Genomic DNA, 14,901 nt, shown 5'->3' on the forward strand with positions numbered 1-14,901 from the left:
TGTTGAAAAGGCGGGTATATGTAGGGATACCAATGAAAGGATTCTCCTAAAGGTATGAAATGGGATTAGTGGTTAGATGAGAGAGCTGACAAAGTGCTATTGAAGACCTCATATTTCTCCTGCTCTCTGACCGCCGCCCTTGCTCTTGCTCCCGCAAGCAAACGGTATAACATGCCATTCGTCAACAAAATCAATCAGCGCCCCAGGAAAGCAATTTCTGCCCTAAAAAAAGCCACAGTTTCAATTAACGGGTTTGAGTGACACAGAGAAAGAAAAACCTTTGGGGTTTCTCTGAAGAAACATGTACTGATTTTTTTTTTTTTTTCATCTTCTTTGGCTTTCAGGTAAAGGACAGAAACCAAAAACCCACAAATGATACCATTTTTCTGACCACACTAAAATTAAACCGATAACAGCGGTGTTCAGGTTACAGAGACATGCAGCCAGTGTTTCACTTTCAGCTGCAATTGAACTGTTTTCCAACACTTGAAAAACATGTTCAGGAGCAGGTTTAATGAGTGAGGAATAGGCATACAAGGAGAAAATGGAGGCGGCCAGATGAGGGTAGGAAAAGTTACCTTTTGGAGCACTTTGAAATACAGCAAAAGGTAACCAAGTCTTGTCTTTTTTTAAATATAGGTTGTGAATAATTCCTACAATAAACACTGTATCTATTAGTTAACTATTAGGGGGAAGGAGGACTCCCAGCTATATGAATATTAGCATAAAATGTCCCCAAAAAAACACTATTGATATTGCACACTCATGATGTCTAGTTGTCCCACCTTTTGAACCAGACATCATGAGTGTGCAAAGCTCCCCCCCAAAAAAATAAATCACACCCTGCTTCATCATACTTCTGCACCCTAATCTGGACGATAACATAAAAATGTAACTCCATGTGTTATTTCTATTTGAAACTAGTCGTAGAGGGGGATAGATCAACTAAGAAATAGGGTCATTTTCTTGGAAACTTCCATGCAAACAGATGAGTCACCCATTAAAAGAATGTAAAACGCGGACACTGTGCGTGTCTTTGAGACGAAGTCTAAGTCAGTTTTACTTTCAGTTTGTTTAATGTTGTGCTTCTTACTGTTTCTCTGGCTGGACCACTGCTATCTTCTTCTGCTTCTGGCCTGCAGAAAGAATCAAAGAGACTTTGTGTTAAGCTGTCACTGCATGGCAAATTTACATTTGTGTATATTTGTGTGTGTACGTACAGACAGGTTTGATTGGAGGGGTCAGAGGGTAAGCGTTGGCCTCGCACCAGCCGACAGGGAAGATGTCCATGGACTCGACATCCACGATGCACTCTGACAGAGGCTTCGGCACACCTGGAGATGGGCAGACAGCGGAGGGAAAGCAGGGGTGAGGGAACTGTCACACATATACAGACTGCTGTTTTTTTTCTCTACCCCATCTTCACTCTGGGACACAGCAGGAGTCCCTGACACTTAATCCTCACTGCACGCACACACTCACACACAAACGTATGTACCTTCCAGTCGGAGCCACAGCAGGCGTCCTCTGACCTGTGTGACCTGAGCCACACACACCTCAGCCGGTCGGTGAGGGTTCACTGCCTCCAGCCACATGTCCTTGGCAAAGTCTCTGCTCTGCCATGTCTGAACGCACACACACGAGGGTAGGAGAGAGAGGGTTTATTTTACATTCAGAGCAGGGATCTAACCTGAGGTAACCTGAAGCCAGGTTCAGATTACAAGACCTTCAAACTGATTTAACCCTTATTTTCCCCTTGAAGGACTTCAAACAAGGTGCTGTAACAGGGATTTTGTAGGCTCATTGCATGTAACACAGTGTCAGACGGGTCTAATAAGTTCCTGTTTACAATATGTGTCTCACTGTGCAGTGTCAACTGTTATGTAAACCTGAAAAAGAATAAAACACTGATAAAACGCAGCTCATTCTTTGAGTGTTTCTGCTGTTTTCACAGTGCACTAATGTAAGTAAATATTTAAAAAACAGGTTTTAAAAGTGATATAAATTGGAAAGAATTGCAAGTACAGAATGTTTTGCATGCATCATCTAAATGCAAATAAAGTTTTGTTTGTGTTGCTGGTATCATTTTTGCTTTTTAACCTTCACCAGAAAACTCTGTCGTGTGATTGGAACCGTGGGACATTGTGGGGGTAAAGACAATTACAGCAGTGAAAGTGCAGGCAATGGCTTTGAACTTCAGATCGCAACTTGCAAGAAGTGTTAAAAACCTGAGCTTGGTGGGACAGTGGGATTTAAAGCAGATGACACTTGAATAAAACCATAAAGCAGCACCAGTCTTTTGTCTCTGCTGCTGCTATGCTATCCTGAGGTGTTGTGTCGTTTCAGTCTCCAATTTGGTTTTAAAATGTTTGCAGGAACCCTACTGAAAAGCAGCTTCCTTTGTACTAAACACGCTCCCATCAAAACACAGGCTGAAACATCAGGAGTCTCCCAGTTTACATGTCTCCACCCCATGCTTACATCAGGAAAGCAGGCGTCAGGAGCTGCTTCAGTCCCGCTCTGCTTCAGGTAGTCAGCCCAGTCAAAGTCCTGGCCCTCGTAGGCCCGAGGCCTCTCCAGACCCACGCCGTTCTTCATACACCACTGGACAGGTAGGATGCCAGGCGAGTTGGCATGACAAATCACAAAGTGTGGCTTGGCTTCAGCAGAGAGGTCATCCAACATCACCTGGAAGTAGAACTCATTGTAGACCTGAAGAGGAAACAGAGGGAGAGCATTTAATCTCCTCCTAACACAATGATTTCAACACATGTGTAAAACAGATTATAGACAACAAATTTACTCTCCATCTTTTAAATGCTTAGACACAGCAGATTAAAAGAAAAATCCTTGGTAATGTACAATAATTCTTGTGCCACACCTGTCTGCAAGTGTTTTAAGCTGCTGGATCTACCCTGTGAAACACTAAAGGCCAACTAATTATCAAACTTAGGTGTCCTATCGAAGCTGCTTTATCCTTTCCCCCTGCACGATGCTTTTCTTTGTGTTTAGTAAATTAGAATGAAATGTCTTCGTTATGGAACAATTTGATAAAATACATAAAAAAACAGTATTATATATTTAGAATAATGTGATGATTGGTAGTTTTACTGCTCAAAAACCAATTAATATTTTAATTAATGTGTAAAAAGGAAGAAAAAAACCCAAATTCATGTCTAAGAACCGTTCCAGTTGATTCCAGTCGTGACGAGGAAGGCCTCATCCACGGAAAAACATTTTAAAAATCCAATGCTTCACTAATAACAGAAGCTGACGAATGCTCAATTTTGCTTTTTTTTACATAAGCCATTGTTCTCAGAGCCTTTCGTGACTCACCTTTGTGACAGAAACAGGGCAGATCTGGAGCTGCTCCCATGGAGAAACCATCTCCAGCTTCATACCCATCTTGAAGGAGTGCTTGGGCAGGTCTACATGGTCCTGACACAGTAAAGTCAAGAATTTTAGACAAATGTGCTCCACTTTTGATCACACACACACACACACACATGCACACACACGTCCATGTAGGTCATTCAGACCCAGCTGGGTGGCCCTATAATGAATGAAGCACTTAATTCATGCTGCTGGCGATCATTATGATGAATTAAATATAATTTTTTTGCCTCGCACATTGTTATTCTAGCACCATGACACCTTTTTTACATTCAATTTGGTGTTGATAAGGTTGTGTTTCCTGTATTTCTTTGTTTTTTACCTTCTCTATTCCAACTGACTCAAAGTGTAATCAGTACATCCTGTATCACACGGTACTTTCTTGGTTTCACAAGAAAACACACTCAGACCTTCTTTGAAGGGTGTGTTTTCTGTTGTATGTGATGACACACAATAAACTGTATTATGTAAGAAGGTTTTAGGTAATGCTGTGACTTTTTGCCTTTACTACGCTTATTCACGGAAAGCGAGCAAGCTTCTATTTATTCCAGCCTTTCTGGTTGGTAGGACCGTGACATGTGGGCTGTTTTGGTAATTTAAATCTCTAATTGCTAAGATTTTTCTTTCACACTTTTACTCATCTGTTACGTCCGTATTGGATTCATTTCAGTTTCTGCACCCTCTTACTTGTGCAGAGCTCTATGAAAGCCCAACATTAGCTGCAGTCATCTGTGTCTTTGCAGCAGGTGCTCAAGCACAGCATTAGGAGGACGACATCCAACACAAAATCATTCCAGCTACACTCTTAAACAGAGGAATGCAGAATAAATGGTCATGTGTTGATGCAAAAAATCTTCCCTGTTAATAAATTACACTTCATTTGTGCATCGACTCGTATGAAAAGCACAGTTTAACACTAAAGTTCTTGACCTTGAATAAGTTAGATTGGTTTGATCACAATTTGTTCTGGCTCTTCATCTTGAAAGTAAATTATTCCTTAAATATTTTTGTGAATGGAGATGGAAAATATTCAAATGATGTGGTGGAAAGAAGAGAGTTCAGCTGCTGCACTTCCAATTAATCCACCCGTCCTCCTACTAAATGCTTTATTCGGTGCACAGGAGGTCAGCTGAACATGAAAATGTTAAAGTTCCACAGATTTTTAATAACAGTTGAATAAATGGATGAATGAATACACAATTATTGAGATTTAATTGGCTTTCAAGGGCATTTCTTTTTTCCTGCAATTGGTACCAAGTAAGAAAACTTCCTGGAGATGTAAAATGAGGAGTTCCTATTCTTTCTTCATATCATAAAATAGCCATAGTTCACCTCGACCTGATCTTCCTGCAGGTCGCGGAGACTCACCTTGAACACCTCCAGAGGTAATGGATTCTTCTGTCCATCGAGCTGAGCGTCCTCTAGAGCCTGCTGCCAGTCGGAGGTGCTCTTCATGGACCTGAGCTCTGCACGACAGATAAGAGATTCTTTTTTTCTCAAATCAACAAATTTTTTTTCTTAAATTTAAAAACACGGACACACAAAGTCAACAGTTTGACAACAGTTACAGATCATAATTAATGTTAATGACTTTGTCTTTATGTTTCCATTTACAGGACAACAAAAAAAGTCTGTTTGATGATTTAAATATTAAACGTTTAAGGATCAACTTGTCTCCTAATTTCCGAGCAGGTGGTTGAACATTTAAACCCAACATACCGCCTTGTCAGCATGAACCTTTACATCGTATGTTTTATATAGCTTTACTATTTTATAATCTAATCGTTTCAGCCTCTCAGATGTGATTAATCTGTTGTTTTTCTCAGACAGTAAACTGAACATACATTTGGTCAGACAATCTAAAGATGCCCCTTTGGTCCCAAAAGACGTTTTATGAAGCAAAGTATTAACCAAGACAATAACAATGACACACAGCATAGATAATATAATAATTTGTGATGAGAAGTAATGCCCCAAAACAAAAAACAAAACAAAAACAATGGGTATAATTAATTGGTACCTGGAAGTTATAATTTACTTGTAGATAAAAATGTAAAAGGTGAAAAAGTACAAACTTATTAGACTCTCACCTGTCGGCGGTTCCAAGGTCAGGCAGTTTTCAAGGGCCCAGCCGAGGGGCCGGAGCCTGACGTCCAGGTAGAACAGCCATGTGTCATGATCGTGGTACTCTTCAGAGAGGCCAGCATACCGCAGGCGGAGCCTCCCTCCAACGTTCTGGATGACTCGTACAGGCCAGTAAAGGTACGGGTCTAAAAGGTCCTGAAGCTCCAACACCGATCCGTCGACAATCAGATCAACCGTGTTCTTACCTCGTAGAGGCTAAAGGGGACGGACAGGGAAGAGTTTTAACTTACTAAATAAAATGAAAATAAAACACACTGGCCACAGACTCTAAAGGCTAGCTTAATGATCGAATTAAACCTCAGTAGAAAGAGTTTATGTGTGTTATCCTTAGATTAAGATGAGGAAAAAGGAGAGAGGTATCTAAACAGGATGTTGAGCTTGAAAACGAAACAGTTTTAGGTTTAGACAATCACACTGGCTTCCAGACCTGCTAATTATCCTGCTCTCACAGATGTCAAGAAGTACAACAAGAACTTGTTGAGTGTTAATTAGGATACAAATCTCCAAACTTGGCAAAACACTTTAATTTACCTGCTTTGACAAAGAGTTAGAGAGGGTGCAAGGTTTTTTAAGTGTCTCTATTGAATTGAATGGAATGAAATGTTTTGCTTTTAAGTTGCTGGGAGGTTGATTCACTTTGCTTTCTTCAGCTCAAGACAATATTTTGAGATTCTGAGAAATCCATTTAGACGTCGCATAAAAATGATGTATGCTGATTAATATGTCAGATCATGGAAAATGTGGTGGGTGGGGAGGTTTTAGGGTTTTTTTAAAAACTTGATGGAGCTAAACAAATAAGCACAATCAGCTAATTAAGTAACTGACTTTCGATGATTTTAACAAAAGGTCCGTGTACATGTGCACATAAAGAAAGAAAACCCTCATATGTAGAAAGAGCTTAAATTTTCTTTCCTCTGCAGTAATGCTGCCGTCACTCCAGAAATACCTCCAAATTTTATTGAACATCTTGAATTATTAATGACTTTTCCCCCAATCTTTTACACTTGCAAAGCTATCCAGCGGACCTGACTGGACCCTCTGCAGTTTGGCTAGCAGGATCTGAACTTATGTTTGGCCTCTGCTTTATATCAGTCTTGCAGGTGCAGAATGCAAGCATGATCCAGACTCTCACAGCTGATTTCTATTCTGTTCATTTTAAACTTCATATTATTATTCTTGAAGTCCACCAAAGTTGCTTCTTATGATCCAGAGAACAAAATAATCTTTATTTAACTATCTCTGTATCTCTGTTTTATCTTCAATCTCCACCTGCCTCTAAGCCTGTTCTTTCATCTGAGTTTGACTTTTAAACTAAAGATTAGTACAGAAAGGTGGGTAGGGCCTGAAATGACCATATTAGGGATCACTACAAAAGGATTTTATCTTAAATTTGGGAGAAAAAAAATTGTAGAAAATATCATAAACACACACACACACACACCCTTCTCTTGTGTGCCATTGTCTGTGTAAACACACACTCACCCCTTCCAGCAGGTTGGCCGGTGCCGTTCTGGCACCCGTCAGGTCCTGAATAAGGAACTCTGTCCAGTCGCTGTATTTCTCCTTGATGGCTGCAAAGAAACACAAACAAAAAGCCGACTCTGTGAAAACATGCACACAACCGTGGAGTGGAAAGTGAGCACAAGGTGCGTTCTTGTATAGTGTTTAATTATTAAATGTGTGCAGAGCACCGTTAGATGTAGCCACCAGAGAACAGCATGCAGAGGAAGTGCATGCATACACTTGCAAATGCAAATGTTTCTGCTAATTCAGGTGTTTCAAGGCATAAAGCAGATGTGCAATATGTCACTAGGATGTTTGTGTGTTTGACGGATTTCAATAGTTATGCAAAACGAGTGACAAGAATGTTTTTCTGCCTGGAAATGTCTCAAAAACCTCAATAGCCTCAATGTTTTTTTAGGCTGTCATGTGCAAAAGAGAAGTAAAGAAGACACCATATTTCATAGGCATTTGCAAAAATAAGCACATAAAAATGAAAGACACTGACTAATGGCATACTCAGTGGTGTCATTTCTGTAATAATGTGCAAAACAACAGCTGCAAATCTGAGCAGAATAAAGGTAAATCTTTTAGTTCTGGCTCTTCATCGTGCTAAATGAGTATTTCTCTACAGAGAAATGGGAACAAAAAAACCCCCCAAAAAACCCAAACTGGTTTTGTCCAAGATTTTACATACGACAGTTCACCAGGATGCTTGTAGCTTCCTCTGTGAGCAGCAAAATGATGCACGAAGTCAAAATGACTGTAAAGACTGAGGTCACGCTGCCACAAGTTTGTTTCAGGTTTAATACCACAAATAAAAGTGGGACAAATCAGATCTCTAAATGCAAGATTAAGAGTGTCATTAAAAAAAAACTGGACCACAAATACACTAAAACCCTGGAGGAAAAAAAAACAAAAACGTCAGTTGTAGTATTAATTAGCATTTTAAGTTCTGGTTTTGATGAGTCAAAATGAAATTAGAGTTGAACCATCACAATCAGATAGGGGAACTACACGTTACTTAACTGAAAGTGGCGATAAATTCAGCCGTCATTAGTGTTATGCACATAACTAGCATGGCACTGTTTTGAACTGTCTGGGTTGCAAAAATGTGGATGGTTTCCATTTAATCCTGGAAAAAAACTAAAGCAACCCAACACAAAACCTTGCAACAAAGACTATCTGCATATAGAAACTGATTTGGGAAGGTTTCAATTCCACTTTCACACAATTATTTGTTTAAAATTGTGACATAAACTCAAACTCAATATCACAACCTTTGACAAGGTTTTGGATGTAAAGCCAGGCTGCTGTGTTAGACTGAATTAACTTTATCTGTGTGCACCTAATAAATTGGCTAAGCATAGCAAGAGAATAATACAGGTAATGTCAATCATACACAGTCTCGAAAAGACTTTTATGGGTATGGCAAATCAAATCAAATGTACCGAGAGAGCACATTTAAATCGTTGCCTGGATTGTCAGCTAACAAAGCTGACAAAACAAAACATGCAAGATTGATTGTATAATTAAAAGCATTTAATTAAAACAATAAAACTCTCAAATGCAAACAAAAAAATGTAAATAAAATAAATGTTTTAAGGTAGTTCATAAATGTGTAGCTGGAATGAAAACACTGGTGATAAAAGGCTTTTATTCCAGTGCTATGGAACAAAAGCCTCAGTGTAGCTTACCCACTGACCTCACTGAGGTACAGTAAACGCTGTTGTTTTCTAAGAAAACCTGTGTCACAGTAACAGAAAAGTAGTTCTGTATTGTACGTATTCAGAGAATGACCGCTGCCTGGCTGTACAGACTTATAAAATGTCCTTATAACCTTTTTTCCCCTGTTTTTCTTGCATCCCTTAGTACCTTTGAAGCAGCAACCGCAGGAAATATACAAAGGACTTCAGAAAACCTGGATATAGTCAGTTGCAGTCGTCTAGTCTAGAAGATTTTAATGCAGTAACACCAGCGTCTATACCCTCAGGAAAGAGGATGTACCGGGAAAAAAGAAACAACCTTTTACCACTGAACTGATTTGTTTATCAAATGTCAGTTGAAATGACACTGAGCAGCACGTGTATGACTGTTGATTATTGACTGCCCTAAGCTGATAGATATATTCAAGGTTGCTTGTCGTATTTAGTTCTCTGTAGTTGAGTAATTAAAGGATTAGTTTGCCTTCTGGGTAGCATTTCCTTTCTATCCATCTCCTTACTTTCTACTGGAATCATTATGTGTAGCTATCCTCTCAAAAGATGACCCCATATCTGTGAACAGCAGTTTTTTCTTGCCTTTTCCTAAAGAGAAAAAACCTTTTCTTTCAAAAATGCAGAGGACCTAAATTGCAACTGAAAGATTAAATTAACTGTTTGGCTAATTGGAAGGAAAGGATGAGCCTGAAACTTTTAAAAAAATGCAATAAACATGAAGAAAAAATACTCAAAGCACCAAATCTGAGCAATCAAATGAGGCCAATTTAAAATATGGATGCCAGTTTTGTGTCATCATGTCCACCTTCAACCAAAGACTGACTCATGTCAGATCTAAGAGGAGACAGTAAAGACTGTTTTCCTTCTATATAATGTCCAAAAACACGTATCTAAATATTTATTTTGCAAGTTTTTATTAATGCAAAGTATGTTGTGTTTAATTAGATACTATACATTTGCATTTTTTGACATTAAACTATTTGTCTTAAAGTAATCCTCCCTAGAGGTTTCATGGTGACATCCATTCAAAGACCATTCAAAGATTTCCCTTTGTAAAATTCTTTGACTCTAAAATTGTTGTTTTGTTAAGATTAAACTGGGCTTTTTACAATGTTCTGATGTTTGCTCTTGAAAAACATGCAAATTAGTATATATTTAAATAGATTTTCATTTAATATACATGCAAAATGGCTTATTTGCATATTTTTTTTAAAAACCTTGATGCACACTATGTTTACTCAAAAGCACAAGTTTGTTATTTTTGCACTGCCAGCTTAAGAACTGCTTCTTTAACGTCGACCTGAAAGTAAGTGTGCTTGCTTTAAAACAATGGTTAACACATTAGAGGTGAATCCCCACAATGTTTCCGCAATAAAAATAGATCTGTGCCTGCACAGCATGTCTTCTATCAGCACACACAAATGCATACACTGATAGATGAATACACCACACTGACCAGAGCTTCAAAACCATGCTAACGAGCCAAGTTAAAACAAATTTGCATGGGAACGTGTGGTTTTCATATGCTTCCTGTTTCCCATAGTGCAACAGTGTTATATAATGCCTGCTTTGCTTTTAATTTGCTTTTGAGCCTGGATAAAAAAAATAAAAAAAACCTTCCTTTTCCCAAAACACAGAGCTTCCATTTAAATGAATTTTATGGATACATTTTTAATGTTTTTCCTGTTAGTCACTTACAGAAAGAAAAGAAAAAACGCAGACACTTGTTGGAGTTACTGAAACATACCAAATGAGTCACAGTTGCAGAATGACTGCAATGTGCTGTGAGAACTGACATTCCTTGCAGCACTGATTAGCATCAAGCTGAAGTGAAAGAAAAAAAATTGGTCCATATACTGAAACATGCCACTGCGCATGAAGGAAAATGGGTTGTGAAGTTAGCTTCTGTGGCAGTTCAGTGAAAGCATTGTTGCTGAATCACTTTTGTTTCTGTTATATCCAGGTTATGTATCACCTCTGTCTTTTTATTCCTAAGTCAACATCAGCAGGAGAGTTTTAGACACAGTAGTTAAAGTTTGTTGGGGGCTTTTTTCCAGCAAAGAAAAAATTGGAGTCATGGTAAAAATAAAGTACACTCTCTGTCAGGTCAAAGGTTTTACTTATTAGGACATAATAAAAACAAAATCTGCATCTTAAAATGAGGTAAATACAAGCTATGACCTGTAAGAATGAAACAAAACATGACATATTACAGTGCCGTTTTTTATTTCTCAAAAACAAAGCCAAAATGCAGAAGCAATGTGTGAAAACTCACTGCACCCCATGATTCAGCAGTTTGTAGAGAGACTTTAAGCAGCAATTACTTGAAGTAACTTCTTTCTGTATGACTATCAGTCTCTCGCATCTTTGTGGAGGACTTTTGACCCACTCTTCTTTAAAACACTGTTTCAGGTTTGCAGGCATTTGTTTGTGCACAGCTCTCTTTTGGTCCCGCCACAACATTTCAATCAGGTTGAGGTCTGGACTTTGATTTGGTCATTTCAGCACTCTGCTGCTTCTCATTTTCAGTCATTCTGTTCTAAATTCACTGCTGTGCAGGGGATCATTGGATCAGTGATCAAGAAGCGCGAACACAAAATTACCATCAGAATCATAAAACGTACACACTGCTCTATTTTATTTTTACCACTGCACCTATGCTAGTAAATCAGAGTCATTCTGAGACAACAGGCATGTGTGATCTGCATACCACCAAGCCCCCAATTCTCGATACCATATAATTACCCCTGAGACTTCAACAAAAAGAAGCAAACAGGCGGGGGACCTATACACATTTATTTAAAAGTAAAATTTTCCAGCATCTGTGGGATAGAAACTAGAGTGTAAGTGATGAACTCCAACAGTTTTATGTGTAATTTATAAATGAAAGATCTTTTGCGATAAGGTGAGACGAGATAACAAACACTGGAATATATTTAAATTAAAAGGGTAGTCTACATCTACATACTGTTTTATTTACTTGCAATTTGCTTCTGTCCATGTTATTATTATTGATATTATTGTTGTTATTATTATTGTTATTATTACTACTACTGCTCCTACTACTAATATTATTAACACTATTATGAGTAGCAGTAGTAGTGGTAGCATTCATTTTGGAAAAGTGTTTTCTAGCATAGCCAGCCCTTCCTTTATTTGTACATATAGCCAGATGGACTTCTACATTTGTTTATAAAGTATGAATAAATTTAGGTATGAAAATCACTGATTTGTGTATGAAACATTTGGATGCATGATTTACGCTTATGTTTCTAGAGAGTCATCATCCTGCTGCACAACCCAATTCTGGTCAAGGTTTACCGGTCAGACAGGTGGTCTCTAATACTTTGCTAAACAGAGGTTTTCATGGTTGATTCAGTGACTGCGAGGTGCCAACGTCCTGTGGCTACACAACAAGCCAAAATCATCACCCCTCCACCACCATGCTGATAGCTGCTATGAGGAGATTTCACTGATGTAACCCTGTACATTTTACGTCTTTACTTTGGTCTCATCTGTTATGGTTTTGTGGAGATCTAACTAGACTTTTCGTTCTGTTTTGTTTTAGAGAGAAGACACTTTCTCCTGACAGCCCTTGCAAACAAGCCATACTTGTTCAGCATTTTTCTGAACTTTAACATTTAACATGATGGCGTAGGCCTCTAGAGCTTGAGATGTTGCTCTTAGGTTTATTAGTGTTTTCTCTGAGCACGGCACGGTCTGACCTTGGGGTGAATTTGCCGAGATGTCCAGTCCTGGGAAGCTTGCGAACCCTCTTGAACGTTTTCCACTTGTGAATAATCTTTCTGACTGCAGAATGATGGAATTCAAATTGTTTAGAAATAGCCTTAAATCTCTTCCCAGGCTGATGGGCAGTTGCTTCACTAAGATTATTGCTGATGTCTTTCCTTCTGAAAGCTCCAGACCAGCAAAACTTCGGCTTTAATAGAGATGCTCACATGTGCTGATGACTCATTAATCAAGTTAATCAAGTTTGATTAGCAGAGCACAGCTGATTCTTAACCTCTTAATTTCTATGGAAGCAGTAAAGGTGTACTGAATTTTTCACATAATGCTTCTGCATTTCAGTTTAATTTCTGTTAAATAAATAATTACACAGTGTAAAATATCATGTTTTTGTAGTTCATCTAAGATTGTACCTACCTAGTTTTAAGACCTGCTAAGCACCTGGTTGCTTGTATTATGTCCTGAAAGGTAAAGCCTAGAATTTAAACCATGACTGTATGTTCAAACTTTATCTTTCTGAAGGCATTTGAAGTAAGAACTAAACAGCGATGTGGTGGTGGATATAGTAAACAGGTAGGTGAGTGTCCTTATTGTTTTTCTTGGACCACTCCATCCACTGCTCAGTGCTCCAGAGGGATGAGTCAGAGTTGTTGATCATCACAGCAATTTCAACTAACAAGTAAGTGAACTCATAATACTGTAAAACATCGTCATTTTTAGTAGAGGTATAATTTAAGGATAAGCTTTCTAAATCTTCTTTCAGAGCGTAAGCATCAGATTTGAGTGTTAACTCTATATATACAGTGTTTGTGCTCAGGTGACCACAAAGTTATAGTGTTTTCAAGTGTTCAGTGAGAAGGGGGCTACAAGTATTTCTAGATATCCAGTTCAGACGGCTGCCAAGTGGTAATGTTTGCTTCTGCATGTAATTTAGTTAAACCGAGACTAAATTTTGTCACAGCATTATTTGAAGATCAAGTGAAAAGAACGTGTTTGTATTTGTTCTGTCATGAGTTTGTTCCAGTAACTCAGTTTTTGTTTTTCTGTTTCAGACCCCATGTCTTCTTTTAAAGTCTCAATTTTCACCCTTTTCACAACTATTAGTTGAGTCAAAATTCCTTTGAGGATATTTTTCACCCCCAGGTATAAGTTTCTGGTCAGAAGCCTCTTATGAAGGATTAAAAATGGAGCAATTAAAGTTTCTGATAGGAAGTTGATATGATCACACGACTGCCATGTTCTTAGGAAATTAAATATACTATGATTTGATCATTTTATTACATTTGCTAATCTTTAAGTCAATTATAAATGCTACCTCAGGTGCCCGGCGACCTTGTAAGTCTACTTAACTTTGGGCTCAGCAGCACACAGAGCATCTAGTGGGAACATTAAGGTAGCATTATGTATAAAAAAAAAAAGAAAAAAAAAAAAAAGGATCATTTGGGCAAACAAGATGTTCCTTATCTGAAGGACTCAATCTGCATCCTGACTGGGATCATTCATGCAGTCATGAATGATGTGCAGCTTCTGGACCTGTGGAGCTTCATTCTCTGAGTTTGTGCCTTCCAGTGTTTTGTCTGTCGTCATTTTTTGTTAAGTTCTGAGTCTTAAAATAAAACATGCCTCCATTTTTAAAGTTTGCTTTAGTATCTGATTAATCTCATCATGTCCCATAGAGGGACAGGAGAGCGTTTCCTCTCTTTTTGTGTTTTACATGCAAAGATTTTATTAAAACAACTTGTTCACAGCTAAAATTTCCCATAAACGAGCAAACAGCAGAGTCTGTTTTCAGCTCTTGCAGGCCTGATATTCTCATGTTTCTTCTTTTAATTTTACATGTGTGCTTTTTGTTTTTTCAGTGCAGCTTTTCTTTTTCCCTTCACTTTTTTGTTCTGCAGATGTTTACTACAACGGTAGTGTTGCTGATGTAATCAACAGAGTGAAGAGTTGTGGCTTTTAAGACAAGAAAAAAAATGTTCACCCTTCGCACACATAGATCGAAATGTTCCCACAGACCTTCTCTGTAAAAGTAAAATCACACAGGAGTTTGTATTGTAGAGCTCTGACGCTTAATAATATGGGAGAGGACTGTCAATCTGTCATTAATTAAAGTCTAAATCTTTCTTCCCTTTCCCCTCATTGAACATTGTGTAGTTCTTTAGAAAAATACAGCCAGTTCAGCCCTCGCTACTGTTTGGAAACGTGCTTCGAACAACAGCGGTTAGCTCCACGAAGGCTCCGAATTTTAAATAGATAATTGACTTGTGAGGCCAAGTCAATAAATCCTCTCCTGGTTTTGCACTCCAGAGGTCCGGCCTGAATCAAATCAACAACCCTGGAACTTTCTGGCAAATGAATCAATGGGTCAGCACAGGAGGAGCAGCTTTCCTGTGCGTGA

At 38.5% G+C, this 14,901-nt stretch overlaps 1 protein-coding gene across 4 annotated transcripts in view; it reads right to left on the reverse strand.

Moving 5' to 3' along the window:
• sfmbt2 (Scm like with four mbt domains 2) overlaps positions 1-14,901 on the reverse strand; it is a 58,016-nt gene that overhangs the window by 17,270 nt on the left and 25,845 nt on the right. For all 4 annotated transcript variants that reach the window (XM_039601376.1, XM_039601374.1, XM_031746349.2 and 1 more), the window contains 8 exons: positions 7,021-7,109; positions 5,484-5,733; positions 4,762-4,859; positions 3,337-3,438; positions 2,482-2,712; positions 1,499-1,625; positions 1,221-1,334; positions 1,094-1,136 (listed from right to left, as the gene is read on the reverse strand). In XM_039601376.1, the coding sequence (XP_039457310.1) occupies positions 1,094-1,136; positions 1,221-1,334; positions 1,499-1,625; positions 2,482-2,712; positions 3,337-3,438; positions 4,762-4,859; positions 5,484-5,733; positions 7,021-7,109 (1,054 nt within the window). The remainder of the gene's footprint in view (positions 1-1,093; positions 1,137-1,220; positions 1,335-1,498; positions 1,626-2,481; positions 2,713-3,336; positions 3,439-4,761; positions 4,860-5,483; positions 5,734-7,020; positions 7,110-14,901) is intronic.

Source organism: Oreochromis aureus, linkage group 17 (assembly GCF_013358895.1).
Source record: "Oreochromis aureus strain Israel breed Guangdong linkage group 17, ZZ_aureus, whole genome shotgun sequence".
Classification (NCBI taxonomy): domain Eukaryota; kingdom Metazoa; phylum Chordata; class Actinopteri; order Cichliformes; family Cichlidae; genus Oreochromis; species Oreochromis aureus.